Genomic DNA, 14,936 nt, shown 5'->3' on the forward strand with positions numbered 1-14,936 from the left:
TGATCACAAAATAAGGTCATGCTATTTTAGCAGTAAAATACATTTATAGTACTTGCAAATGGACTGCATGCTGCAAAATGTTAACTGCCAAATGTATGTTTAATGTAGCACAACACCACTATACTTTTTTTATATCTGACTGAAATGTGAAGTAGTTGATGTCAAAGTTTAATGTTGCAGTATGTGCGCTGAATGGTATATTGTGATTATTGCATCCAGTGTATCCATTTTGTTAATAACCTAGCTGTAGTCATGAGCAAGGCTCTTCAACATGAACCTTGACAGTATAGATGCAATGCCTGTGCATCTCTCATTAAATTATTTTTGATAAGAAAACATCGTTCTTTTTCACAAATTCAGAAGGAAACCAGTTTTTACCAATTAACCACTCACAAATAATCTAGGAGTTTGTTGACAAAAATCAGTAAAAACTGATTTCAGAGGTCCTTACTGATATTACATTAATGTTCAGATGGTTACCAGGCACCAAATGACTGGAAACGATACTAATACTGTTCATGTTTTCTCCAACTTCATTGATCAAATAAACTTCCTGACGACAGTTTCTGTAAGTAAGCTATGTCCCTTATGATCGGAAACCTGTGTTTTTCATTCTCTGCTGTATTAAGTTAGCATAGCCCTGGGCTAATAATTACACTGTTTGAAAGTAATGTTGTGCATTATGTAGGATTTCCACTATGCCTCCTGCCAATCTGAAAGTGGAAAATATAAAACACTAAACCCAGTTTGTACAGACAATAACTACTGATTCAATTTATTTAGAATTAGATAATTTATAGAACTAAAACATTGAGACAGAGACTGTGCAGTTGTGTAAAATACCTGGAAGCAGCCTACAAGCGGTTCTTTTACCTTTTTCCTGTATCAGACTCATCTAATTAGAAATGAGAGGGAATTTTAACTCTCCCCGATTGGTGGCAACAGAGCAGGGGAGCAGTTGAAATGGCAGGAATCTCATTTAAAAATGCAAATTGGGGTCCCATGGCATACATGGAACCCCGGTGGTATTTTAACCCGGTCAAGAGGAAGGCGCCCACAAGATGAACCTATCAGGAGGCCAGCTAAGGTAGGTAAGAACAAACTTGCTTAGCAGGAGTGCTCCTCTGGGCTCCACAAGGAAGGTTCGGACCGCTGCACACCTTACTGCACCTCCCCTCAACACCACCTCCCCACCCCCCCCCCCACCCCCCCATAGCTGCGAGACCCTTGCAACACTTACCCTTCTGGACTTAGCTTATTGCCGGTTTTATTATGGAGTGCTTCCTTCTGACATGCTCAGACTGTTAAAGTCACTCACTAGCTTAGGCATGGCACACTTTCTAAGGATGCTTTTCCCCTTGAAGTTGAAAGCAATTTCTTTGTAGATTGTCATCAGCAGCCAGCTTGACAAGTGTACAGGTCGTGCACAATTGACAAGGTAGTTGATTGACAAGTTGACACATGGCTGCTTCGACCCAAGGGAATCAAACAATAGTCACGTTTTGAGAAGCCACATGTTGACATGAAACAACAATAAAAGCACACTTATATCAAACATCCACACTGAATTAGCTGACAAGGTTATAGTTTGTCAAATTCAGTGAATATTTTGTATAAAGTGTACATAATCAATCTAACAGTGATGAAGGCTATTTGCATTTCAGCTGGCCATGTGGATTAGCTATCCACAGCTTAACAACAGAACAAAGGGAATTTTCTAACTACATCCCAAAGATGCCACTGGCTGATGCCATTCCAAACAGACCAGAATCCGTGTTTCATGCTAGGTAACCATTGATTTTTAAAACTGTATATGGAAGAAAAAATGCCCTAGTATATGCTACAAACTCTGTTCCCTAGCCATCGACTCCAACCCACTCCCTGGCCAGTATCTGAGGCTGAACCAGACTGTTCGCAGCCTTGGTGTCCTACTTGACTCTGAGCTGAGATTCCGATCCCATATCTGCTCCATCACCAAGACTGCCTACTTCCACCTTTGTAACATCGCCTTTCTCCGCCCCACCTCAGCTGCTGAAACCCTCATCCATGCCTTTGTTACCTCTAGATGACTACCAATGCTCCCCTAAGCTCTCAAAATTCCTCTCTAAACTTCTCTGCCTCTCTACCTCTCTCCTCCTTTTAAGTTGCGCCTTAAAACCTACCTCTTTGACCAAGCTTTTGCTCACCTGTCCTAATATCTCCCTATGTGGCTCGGTGTCAAAATTTGTTTTATAATCGCTCCTGTGCAGCACCTTGGAACGTTTTACTATATAATTGCAAGTTATTGTTGCTATCCTAAAATTAGCGACTGACATCAGATGGAAGAGCTATAAGGAATGATTTGATAAGCGAGTGCTCTTCAGCCTTGAAAGGAAATATCTGAGGGATCTTAGACAAACATAAGATAATTCATGTGATAAAGTACAGGAGCAGCAGGTTGGCTCTCATGTCAGCAGTACGTCTCTGCCAGGACCTGGGCAGTGAGCCCCTAACTTCCAGCGAAGGAGTATCCTGACACTGATGCAGGTACATCAGAGGAAGTCACAGATGAAGGTAAGGAGTCTTTTGAATCCCATACAGCTGGCAGTTGCCTGTGGTCATCTACCACTTCTACTTCCTCAGCTGTAGGGCATCGAGACAAGGAGCAGAATACTGAAATGTGGGATATGCATCAGAAACAGAACACCATATTCATTGGAACACACAAAAAATGATTTGTTTATATGTTGAAGTCTTTCATTTGTTTATTGTGTAGAAAAATAGTTGTTCAGGTGGAAAACAAAACTAAGCATATTCAGTTCTTGTCTGAAATTAAGCAGGAAAAGTAACTGGCAGTTCAGACATAGAACATATGCCCAACAGAAAATTATGCTACCCAATTACAAAGCTCACCTGACCTGGGCAACGAACTGGCCAATTATCACCTATGCACTTTTCACTTCTGGAAATGATGTTGCATCCAAATCTCATCTTTCTTTTTTATGACTTGCTCCGATTCTGAATGGGAGTAAACCACACAACTTTGTATACTATGCCCCCATCATCTGAGCAAAACTCCATGAGGATAAAATTGGACCACTTTGCGCACGTTTTCCAAAACAGGGGCAGGCACAGATGTCAAATTTTAGGGCATGGGGGGGTGCGCCCAAACAGCATCGGTTAGGGTGCTGTAGGGGCATCCTAGGTGGTCACATAAAATAGGCGTTAGGCTCATTAGTATATACGTACAAGGGGCCTACCACCTGTTTTAGGACCATCCCAGAAATGTGTTTGTCCTGAGTGGAGCAGGGGTTTGGCCTGCTGCGCTCAGGATTATTTCAGGGTTATTTGGTCTACCTGAAAGGGACTGCTGGAGGCTGCCACCAAAAAGGTAAGTTATTAAAAAATATATTCAAAGCTGAGATAGATAGATTTTTGGACTCTAGGGGAATCAAGGGATATGGAGCTCAGGCAGGAAAGTGGAGTTGAGGTCGATGATCAACCATGATCTATTGAATGGCAGAGCAGGCTCCAGGGGCTGTATGGCCTACTCCTGCTCTTATTTCTTATGTTCTTAATGTGGAGCTTGGAGGACCAATGGTGCTCCTCCAGGCTCCTTAATACTATGACGGGCTGCTGCCAGTCCATGTCCCATTTTACTCCCAATCCCCTCCCAGGATTTAGCTTGGGGCCATTGCCAGTGAGGCAGGCAGCCCGAAATTGGAATGGACCAGAGCACTGAGCTGCCTCTGGAGGCGTTACAGGTGCCGGCAGCTTGCCCGAAATATTATGAGGTCTGAGGACCAATTTTGCAGTGGTCCTCGGGCTGGTCTCTTCCTGGACTTTCAGCATGTATGACACCTAGTTTGCACCTGAAAACAGGTGTGAACCAATTCATCCCTCTGCATTTCTTAACATAGAGCTCAACAAGCTCTTCAGTTATTAATTAACTCTTAACAAGCTTTTTCTCATTTTTCTTATATATGTTGGACTGTGAGCTATTAATGTCTAGTTTAGCCACATTTACTTTTTTGTTAACATTCACACACCGAGCAAAATATAACCACAGGTGTTACATCAGATGCTATTCATATAAAGTCTATCAGTTGCTGTGTTAACACTACAACTGAAACTATGGTTCACTTTCCAACAGCTGTCCTATATTTACTCTAGTGAATGAACAATCATAGCACATTTACAGTAATCTGTCTGAAGTGGAAATTGTTCCTGCCACTTTTCAGAAAGCTGTCAAAGCCAAAAGTGGCAATATTCTCGTTTATATTTGAAATCAAGGGGTGGGGGGTGGTGAACTTTGTTTTATGAAAGTAATGTTTTGAGCACATTGTAAGTCTCCAATCAATAATCAATTGAAAATGATTAATTAAGGTGTTGGATTTGAGAGTAATAACCATAGGTACTGTCAGCAAAGTAATCAATGAGTTTGTATCACGTTCCTCTCTCTGCTAATTTAATACAGGTATTAACCAGTTTATTTTATTTTAAAAAGGTTTAATGCCTCCATTTAAATAGTTTAAAGAAACTTGATAGAAGCTCATCAGGCATTTGTAGGATAATTTGCCAACAGAAATGTCATATTTTAAGGGTAGAACCAGAACTGATTGCATTTTTAGCTAAGCATAATGGGTCGGATATTCCGATGCCTACAGGTGTGTACGGGCTGTGTACACGCCCGTAGGGACATCGGGAATGCCAGTTTCAGGCATGCGAAGCGCATGCGCTGAAAACCGGCATTTCTGATCTGCCAAAAATGTTCTTGACAGATCGGACGCCTGCCCTAGAAAAGGGCCTCTGCGGGTGGAGAGTTCTGCTTTCTGGAGAACCTCCGCCCGCAGAAAACCCTTAGAAATCTTACGCCTGGTAAAAGCTGGCGTAAGGCCTGCTTTTACCAGCATAAGATTTGAAAAAAGTTAAAAAAAAATGTTTTCACTCATTTAAAAATACTTTTAAAAAGGTAAGTTTATTTTTAGCCCTGTAAAAAACTTTAATTATTTTTTTCAAAAAATTAAATTTTTGTTTAAAATATTTAATTTATTGTAATTTCAACTAATTTTAAAAATGTGATTTTTAAAATAATTTATTTAATGTTTTAAAGTGTTTTTGTGATGATCTCCATTCATATATTTGATAGGTCAATCTGTCAAGTGTATGAAGGGAGATTCCCTTCTTTGATTGGCTTCCCATGGTCCACATGATCCCAGGGACACTTGCGAACCGCACGCGCCTCTGGGATACGTGGACCCTGCACATTTCAAGTTGGAGAGGCCCAGGAACGGAAGTGTCCGGACCTCGGGAGCCCACAGGTAAGTCCGTAGCTTTTTTCCAGATCGTAGGCCTCCGCACGCAGAAAGCCTCCGATCGAAAAGTACGGCCCAATGATTTCTCAGATTTTGGTGGAATAGTGGCCAGCAATCTGTTGTGATACTAAACACTAAGATAAAACCAATGTTGCATTTTTCAGGTTTTCTTTTTTACTTTAGATTTGTTTGGAGAGCTTCAGCATCTCAGACAACTTCCTGAAGTAAGCTTTCACTCACCACGTCCTTAAAAAATGCTTTCATTAGCCTAAATTTGTAGCGTGTCCAGTGATCAAATCCTCTTCATTTTTTTCAGCTTACTAGTTTAATCATGTACTGTCATGTGATCTTCCTTCATTTTGGAAGGTGGCAGAATAACCATTTCACTAGACTGTGACATTGCTTGAACTGCCAAACATTTTTTTAAAATAAATGAACATTTGGGTGCTGGTGGAAGCCAAAAAATCAAAACATTGGATTGGCTGACATTAAGTGGAAGAAATATTGGTTCATCTGGGTCTTAATGTCAGCACTGGTTCTACTTAACTTTAGTGCCCTGCATCCTTCACTATCAGACTCAGTAATTCTTCAAAAACATTTTCTCATTGACATCATTAGAAGAATTTGTTCAAAAAAAGCAAGAGAAATAAGTTTCCATCGGATGAAGGGGGTTAATGACGACCAAAAACTCCCATACCTACTAGGGGAAGAGAGAAATTGTGTAACCTTAGCGGCACACTATGTTACAGCTTGCCATAAACAGAGGGACAACCACTAAATATAAGAAAAGAGTATATACAAATTATATGAATGTATATTTATACACTCAAGGATATGTCTGTTTATACACTGTATGGATAGATCTATATTTATGTGTTCAACCATGAATGTTTTTCGATGCTTTGGCAAATAAGATGTACCTTGTCATGCCAATAAAGCGATTTGAATTGAATTGAATTGAATTAAATCCCCCCTAACATGTCTCCGGATTCAAGTGACATTGGCAATGAAACTTTGTTCATGTGGTCATCAACAGAACCTCAAGATTCATAGTGGTTAGCACTGTTGCCTCACAGCGCCAGGGACCCGGGTTCGAATCCGGCCTCGGGTGACTGTCTGTGTGGAGTTTGCACATTCTCCCCGTGTCTGCGTGGGTTTTCTCCGGGTGCTCCGGTTTCCTCCCACAGTCCAAAAATGTGCGGGTTAGGATGATTGGCTATGATAAATTGACCCTTAGTGTTCGGGGAATTAAACACGTGGGGTTACGGGGATAGGGTGGGATATGTGTTGCTGTAGGGGTTACGGGGATCGGGTGGGATATGTGTCGGTGCAGGCTCGATGGGCTGAAATGGCCTCTAACTGCACTGTGGGGTTTCTGTGATTCTGTGATTAGATTTCTTGGGCAGGATTTTCATTGGGCCGTGGAGGCGGGATTGGAGGCGTGTGGGGGGTTAAAATCCCGAAATCGGGGGGCACGAACTCATCCCGCCCCCAACCCGCCTCCATGCCAGTTTCAAAGGAGGCGGGTACCCGACCCGCACTGGGACCCGCCTCCCCGAGGCGGGAAGGGGATTAGTGCCAATTAACTGCCTGTTAACAGGTAGTTAACAGGCAGTTTTTAGCCTAATCCCTATTTTCATTCTTGAAGTGTGGGATTCCCGATGGCTCCAAACCACGCGAAGTTAGCGAGGCAGGCCGTCTGGTTGAAGGGCTTGGAGGGGTCGAGATGTCTGGTGTTCAGGTGAGTGATGGGTGCATGAGTGCAGATGTAAGTGTGTTTGGTGTGTGTAAAGTGTTTAAAGACATTTTACTTACATTTACTTACCTTTACAGCCTTCCTTCCTTCAGGTCTCGGGAGTCCCTCATCTCACCGGCACAGAAAGCAGAATGGCCGCGATCTGTCAAAATCTGCAGCATTCAGCTTTCTGTTCCGGAGAGATCTCTAAATCATCCTGAAAGGAAGGAATTAACTTAGAGTACAGATTGTCAGCGTTTGACAGCTTCAAACAGCTATGAAATGCTGATATTTCATCTGTCAAAAGCTCTTGACAGATGAAATGTCTGTCTGTGACGCCACCTGTTGCCGGGTGGCCCTTAATTGGCCTGCTGAGCCCGCTGGGCGGGCTCAACAAGGTCAATCAAGTCAAAATCACGTGGGTTGGCTACAACTCGATGGAGGCGGGACGACAACCCCGAAAGTTGTAGTTCCGCCTCCTATCCGCCTCCTCAATGATAATCCAACCCCTTGAAATTACTCCCATCTATCATCTTAATTTAAAATACTCAGAGTACTCATTAGTAATTTATGTCAGAAAACTCTTAAATGGTCACCAAATCTTGTCTTGATGTCTAACATGGTGTTGGGTTTGAAGACAAACCCTCTACTGGTCAGTGAGAGATAAAGCCAGTTCTCACAATGGTACCATAGTGGTTATGTTATTGGACTGGTAATCCAGAGGCCTGGACTAATGATCCAGAGTTCAAATCCCACCCTGGGAGCTGGGTAATTGAAATTCAGATAATTAAATAAATCTGGAATAAAAAAAGCTAGTATCAGTAATGGTGACCATGAAACTATCAGATTGTCGTAAAAACCCACCTGGTTTATTAATGTCCTTTAGAGAAGGAAATCTGCCATCCTTACCTAGTCTGGCTTATATGTGACTCCAGACCCACAGCAATGTGGTTGACTCTTAACTGCCCTCTGAAATGGCCTAGCAAGCCACTCAGTTGTAACAGACTGCTATGAAAAACAATAAGAATAAAACCGCATGAACCTCGACCTTGGCACCGGCTACGGACATGACAACAGCACACTCAGCCCAGTCGACCCGGCAAAGTCCTCCTCACCAACATCTGGGGACTTATGCCAAAATTGGGAGAGCTGTCCCACAGACTAGTCAAGCAACAGCCTGACATAATCATACCTTTCAGCCAATGTCCGAAACTCTTCCATCACCATCCCAGGGTATGTCCTGCGGTCTTGCCGGCCAATTAAGAGTAAGTCGGTGTCAGTTGATGATGTGTCATCTGCCGGTTTTCTTAAAGGGGACATGCACATTTTTTTTGACAGATGATGTTTCAGTGTTTGACAGCATTGAGGTGCTGCAAACACTGCCAATCACTGTACAAAGGTGAGCCCTTGCACCCAGACTCTCCAGTAACTCTCTCCTTAGGATAAAACAGATGGCAGCTACAGATGAGGTTACAGAAGCGATCTGTCACTGATGAGAGAGGTTCTCCCAATGAGATGGGACTACACAAACATTTCAAACCTTGTTACCTACAGAAAAGTCTAAATACATTAAAAATGATTTTCCCAACATTTTCTTACCTCTGAAACTCACCAGTGTACCATTGGATCCTTCACACCACTTCTGCAGCTGGCATCAATGCACAAACCTTACATCAGACTCACAACACGCCACACTTACCTGGTGTGGTGTCTGGATGTCGGGAAGCCCACATTCGACCTGTCAAAATTGAAAAAAGCCTCTTAACTGCCTGTTAACTACCTGTTAACAGGCAGTTAAGTGCCTATAATCCTCTTCCCGCCGCTAGGTGTCGGGTCCCTGCGCAAATCGGGGACCCGACACTTGGGAAGATTGTACGGAGGCAGGTTGACAGCAGGTTCGGTACCCGCTGTCAATCTTTGCAATTTGCCAGCAGTCCCACCTCCAAACCCGCCCCCTGGGCCCTGGCAAAATTCCCCCCTATATCTCTATTAAACTTGTCAAAAATAGGGATTCTATCAGTTTTGGCCCGGTGGTAGCACTCTTGTCTCTGAGGCACAAGGTTATGGGTTGAAGCCAAGATTATTAATTGAGCTAGCATCTACTGCATTTTGTGGGAAAGAGTTCCACACTTCTACCACCCTTTGCATGAAGAAATATTTCACTTCTGTCCTGAATGGCCTGGCTCTGATTTTAAAGTTATGTCCCCTTGTCGTAGACTCCCCCCAACCCCCCCCCGGTGGAAAACGTTTCCCTCTAGCTACCCCATCAGTTCCTCTCAAAATCCTAAAAACCTCAATAAAATCATTCCAGTGAATCCAAGCCTAGTTTATGTAATCTCTCCTCATATTTTAACCCTTAGAACCCTGGTAACATTCTGGTGAATCTGCGCTGCACTTCCAAGCTCAATATATCCTTTCTAAGGTGCGGTGCCCAGAACTGTACACCGTACTCCAGATGTGGTCTAACCAGGGATTTGTATAGCCGTAGCAAAACAGGAAGAATTTTCAGGAATATACACTGGTACGTCACACAGTATAAATACCAGTTAAGTACAGTTATCAGCAACTGCCTACTTAAAGTTGTTTGGTTCATACCCGATGTAGGATATCACCCGGAATGTTAACCTACCTTTCTTTTTAGATACTGACTGACCTGCTGTATATTCCAAATGTTAATTGTTGTTTTAACTGTAACTAAACCTGTGCACTATACAGTCTTTGTAATGGTCAAGTGCTACCAATAGGATCTTTGTACAAATAGGATGCATAGAATACCTCAGCTCTGCAACCTCACAACAAATTTTAATAAATTTGACTAACAGCCTCTTTATAGTAGAAACACAGTAGGGAAGATTTTCAACTTGGGCACCGGGGAGATGCAATGCAACCAAGATGTGTAAAGCCTGTGTGAAGAAGGAGGTGTATGTATTTTCCCTCCTCCATCCATTTGCATGGCCATGGGGAACTCCAGCCACATCCATACACCCCCCCTCCACCTCGTTGGGCTGTACACCTAAAATAAGGTGCAAATCTAAGCATAGCTGAAGATTCCTCAGGTGGGCCTCCAAGATCAGGGCCTTCTGGTTACTGAGAATGTCCTGAGTAGTTCAAATATTCCTGGAGATTGGAGTGGGAGGTGCAAGGGAAGCTTAACAATAAATCATTTTACTTGCAGTTGGTCAGGTTTCAGAGCTGGTCATTGTATCAGGTATCAATTGGCATCCCTGCAATGGGAATATAGCATGAGTAGCCAAAGGAAAATGAGGTGGGAGGCTGGGAATGCACTGGAGGAGCCAGGCCCAGTTACAACCCATGGGGAATCCCCAGGAAAACTTAGCTAGACACAACGGGGGCAGAGACCTTCTGTAATGCGTCTGTGCCCGTTTCCTCTGCAGAGAAAGAATTTCCCCTTATGTGCCTTGGACATTTACTACTAAATACTAGTTTTCCAATGGATAAGTTATAAGAGTGGCTATTCTCTTATAGTGAACATGGCCCTGGTACCTGTTTGAGAGTTTGTAGACGCTGACGGGCCGTTGTCTTAGCGATGAAGGTGTGGCTGGTTCCAGGATTAGATTCCAGACTCAACGACAGACCGGAGACAAGTTCTGCTCGGAGATCAGTGATGGTGACTTTATCATCAGCAACAGTCAGTGGCGCTTCCCCCAGTACAACCTCCATCAGTGGGGAGACTACCTGCAAGAATTTAAAAGAACATCATGTATGTGGTGCAGATATATTTAAACTATAGACATTCAAGTTTAGCTCAGAGTATGGAATTGCTTCAGCATAACCTACAAAACTGCTCCTAATTTGGTAATAAATGGGCAATCTTGATCACAGAGGCCACAAGAATAGCTGGTATGGTAAATGGGGTCCTTAAGCAAAAAAAATTGGTTAATAGAAAAAAAAAGATTCAAACCCAATCATAATCAAAATTGTAGGTAACAAATTTAGAATTGTATACACTTCTTCCAAATACTGCCTCTGTTCTTCCAAACCAATTGGTGTTGCATTCATAGAGGGGTGATGCTGGGACATGCTCTTTCAGAAAACTTTGAATTTTTACATTAAAAATGGTACATCCTGGTTTCTCTCCAACAGCTTCCCCAGTTCACAGAGGCTTTCTCCACTTCAATACCCTCCAGATCTCAGAAGCACTCTGCCCCTCTAACAGCTCCCCACCCCATCACAAATAAGGATGGAACAAAATTTAAAATGCATACTTCACATAACAGAAGTCATTTTTTGGGAAGTGTGTGTGTGGGAGAGATGTTGGATCAGCTCCTGATTTCAGCTAGGTCCCTGTGGGTAATTGCCAAGTGGAGGCTGGACATTTTCCCCACAGCAAAAGCAATAGCTCTTTTTAATGGGGTCTTTTCACTCACTGTGTGGAAGCTAGGATGGCCCTCACTTCTAATACCCTTGCCTTCTTTTGCTGGAGAACAAGGAAAAAAGAGGGAGTGGCACAGAATCCCAGTTTGGCAAACATCTCACAGCTGGGCAGGAGAAAGATTAGGTGAAATTAATTTACAGAGGCTTATTGTTGTACAGAATGCTTTACCACAGGGAGCATAGGAACAGGAAAAGGTCATTCAGCCCCTTCAGCTTGTTCCACCATTCACTTAGATCATGGCTGATCTGTATCTCAAATCCATTTACCCACCTTTGATTCGTATCTCTTGATATCCTTACCTCTGTAACTTCCTGCTCCCATCTACACAACTTGCTGTGCTTCCTAACTTAGTGTCATCTTCAAATTTGGATATACAACTCTCTATTCCTTCATCTAAGTCATTAATATAAATGGTGAAAAACTGAGAAACACCACTTGTCACATCCTGTCAATCAGAGTACATTCCTTTTATCCCTACTCTCTGTCTCCTACCTCCCAACCAATTATCAACCCACATTACAAGGTTACCTCCAATTCCGTGCACTTTTAGATTTGCTAATAATCTCTTGTGCGGAACCTTAGTGAACGTCTTCTGGAAGTCCACAAAGACAATATCCATAGAAACTCTCCCTGTCAACTATGTTAATGACCTCCTCAAAAAAAATTCAACCAGATTAGACCTACCCTTCACAAATCCATGCTGACTCCCTTTAATCAGCTCATACTTGTTCAAGTGCTCTGTCACTCTGTACCTGATGATAGATTCCAGTACGTTCCCTACAACTGATGTTAAAATGATAGGTCTATAGTTTCCTGGTTTCTTCCTCCCTCTTTTCTTAAATAGTGAGAGTGACATTTGCAATTTTCCAATCCAAAGGCACAATTCCTAAATCTAGAGAGCTTTGGAAAATTATGATGAATGCATCTGTAATTTCTGGGCCTGTTTCTATAGGTTTACCCATTAATAGCTCAGCCCAGTTTACACTGTTCAATTTATTTCTCATCCCCACAAAGTTTATTTTACTTCGAGGGGATGAGAAATAAGTGACCACAGTAAACATGGAGTGGTTGAGGTATAGAGAACATTGAACCTTTTAAAGGAAAAGTGGATAAATATTTGATGCAGATAACAATATGGGCTATCGAAAGAGAGCAGGGCAGTGGGATTAGCTATGCAAACAAGAGTCTGCTTTATTCTCACAAAAACATAAAAGGGTAGATTTTGACTTTTGGGTGGCAAAGTGGCCCCCGGGATTTTGAGACTCATTTACGTTCGCTAGGCGAGCTGCAGGGCGCCAACCAAAATAATTCAAGACTTACATTTGCTGGGCCTGTTCTCTTCCATTGGGGATGGAACTGATTGAAGTGCAGGCTCTGACCACTTCCTATCTAAAATGGTAATTAGGGTCCTATTTACATCATAGGACCCTGATTTCTATATTTAAAGAGGCCTATGGCCTGAAACAGGCGGGCACTTTGGACACCCAGCAGTAGGCCCCTTTTAAAATGATACTGGCTGCAATGCCGGTTTTAACGGGGCGGTAAGGGTACCGACACTACTCTGAGAACGTTTCTACCCCAAAATGACTAATATTTGGGATGGAAATATTTGCTTTGAACTGTGTTTTTTAACTGTTCAAATAGAATGATAAAATAATTACTGTAAGGAACTAGATATTTGAAGAGTAATCTGTGTATTAAATATTAATGATTTGCAACCCCAAATTCTGCTTTAATGCCATTAGTGCAATATCGCCAGTTTATCTACAGGATGATATTTGCAATTTCAATGAACTGAGTGGGTTAAACCCTTCTAACAGTCATATTGTGTACTTCAGCACATAACTACAGATAGTTCTAATACATGTTCCCTGCATTATTCTGCACTAATGGAAAATTCTGCACATCAAAGGAGTCCTGTAGGACAGGTCAAAAATCCAATGAAACCACATTATCGCTCACAAATTGCAGAATGTAAACAAACAAAGCTCATGCTAGCAATGCTTATACTTATTGAAGGGTTTAAAAACTTGCCAAAACAACTCACTTTAACTTAGAAACATGATTCAAATTTGTACTTGGATTTGAGGTCTTAAGTAACCAGTTGACTTTCACAACCACTGCGGCTGGAGCAATTACGTGTTTGGCATCATTTGATGGTGTATTTTATATAAACTGCTGGTCTTCAACGTGTACCCTCTATAGTTTTGGCAGAAATAGAATCAATCCATCTCTACCCAAAGACTTAACCTACTGACACCAATGATACTGAGCAGATGCACTGGAATAGGACAACCTTGCTCAACAATACACAAATGTATCGATGCCTTTAAAATGGTTGGACACAAAGTTCCAGGAAGCTCTTTATTTTCTTTGTCTTTATTTATTAATGTATTTTGGCTGCATTTACTTACTGGTGCAAGGACCAGAAACTTAACTGGGCCAGCCACATAAATGCTGTGGCTACAATAGCAGGTCAGAGGCTGGGTATTCTGCAGCAAGTGTCTCGCCATGTACAAGGCACAAGTCAGGTGTGCGATGGAATACTCTCCACTTGCCTGGATGAGTGCAGCTCCAACAACACTCAAGAAGCTTGACACCATCCAAGACAAAGCAGCCCACTTGATTGGCACCCCATCCACCACCTTAAACATTCACTCCCTCCACCACCAGCGCTCCATCTACAAGATGCACTGCAGCAACTCGCCAAGGCTTCTTCGACAGCGCCTCCCAAACCCACGACCTCTACCACCTAGAAGGACAAGGGCAGCAGGTGCATGGGAACACCACCACCACACGTTCCCTTCCAAGTTACAAACGATCCTGACTTGGAAATATATCGCCGTCCCTTCAGTGTCGCTAGGTCAAAATCCTGGAACTCCCTCCCTAACAGCACTGGCAGTACCTTCACCACATGGACTGCAGCGGTTCAAGGTGGCGGCTCACCACCACCTTCTCACGGGCAATTAGGGATGGGCAATAAATACTGGCCTTGCCAGCAACGCCCACATCCCAGGAACAAATTTTTTTTTAATTGCCGTGAAATGACACTATAATTATACCGTAACTGCAGCCAAAAAATCTCAATGCTTTCCCTTATATTAAAGTTATCCTTTGAGAAGAATTCGTCACTGGGAGCTGAAATTTCAATCTGGGATTAGTGGCACTTTTGCACAGTTGTTAATGCCTACATCTACAGACATCATGCTAAATAATCTAGAGCTGACTGTGCTACTTTATTTCCTACAAATCACATTCTCTCCGCAGCAATCCATTAGCAATTCACCAATATAGCCACAGAAAGCAGTTTGGAAAAAGTGAAATATTTTCTTGGTTTACAGTGGTTGCTAGTTCGTTTTTGGTAGTCTTATGTTATGTGGATTTCAATAAACAACCAGTAATCTCCACAAACCAATGAGATAATTTTCCCTAGCTGTCAATTTGATTGAATATAAGAAAAAACTTGCATTTATAAAGCACCTTTAACATCCTCAGGGCTTCTCAAAACACT

The 14,936-nt window shown here is 42.5% G+C and overlaps 1 protein-coding gene across 1 annotated transcript in view; it reads right to left on the minus strand.

Moving 5' to 3' along the window:
* Positions 1-14,936, minus strand: part of tmem132e (transmembrane protein 132E) — a 1,606,823-nt gene that overhangs the window by 52,651 nt on the left and 1,539,236 nt on the right. The window contains exon 8 of the mRNA XM_085964335.1: positions 10,534-10,725. Coding sequence (XP_085820461.1) covers positions 10,534-10,725 — 192 coding nt within the window. The remainder of the gene's footprint in view (positions 1-10,533; positions 10,726-14,936) is intronic.

This window comes from Somniosus microcephalus, chromosome 22 (assembly GCF_052327205.1).
Source record: "Somniosus microcephalus isolate GS21.2 chromosome 22, FLI_Smic_1.0, whole genome shotgun sequence".
Classification (NCBI taxonomy): Eukaryota; Metazoa; Chordata; class Chondrichthyes; order Squaliformes; family Somniosidae; genus Somniosus; species Somniosus microcephalus.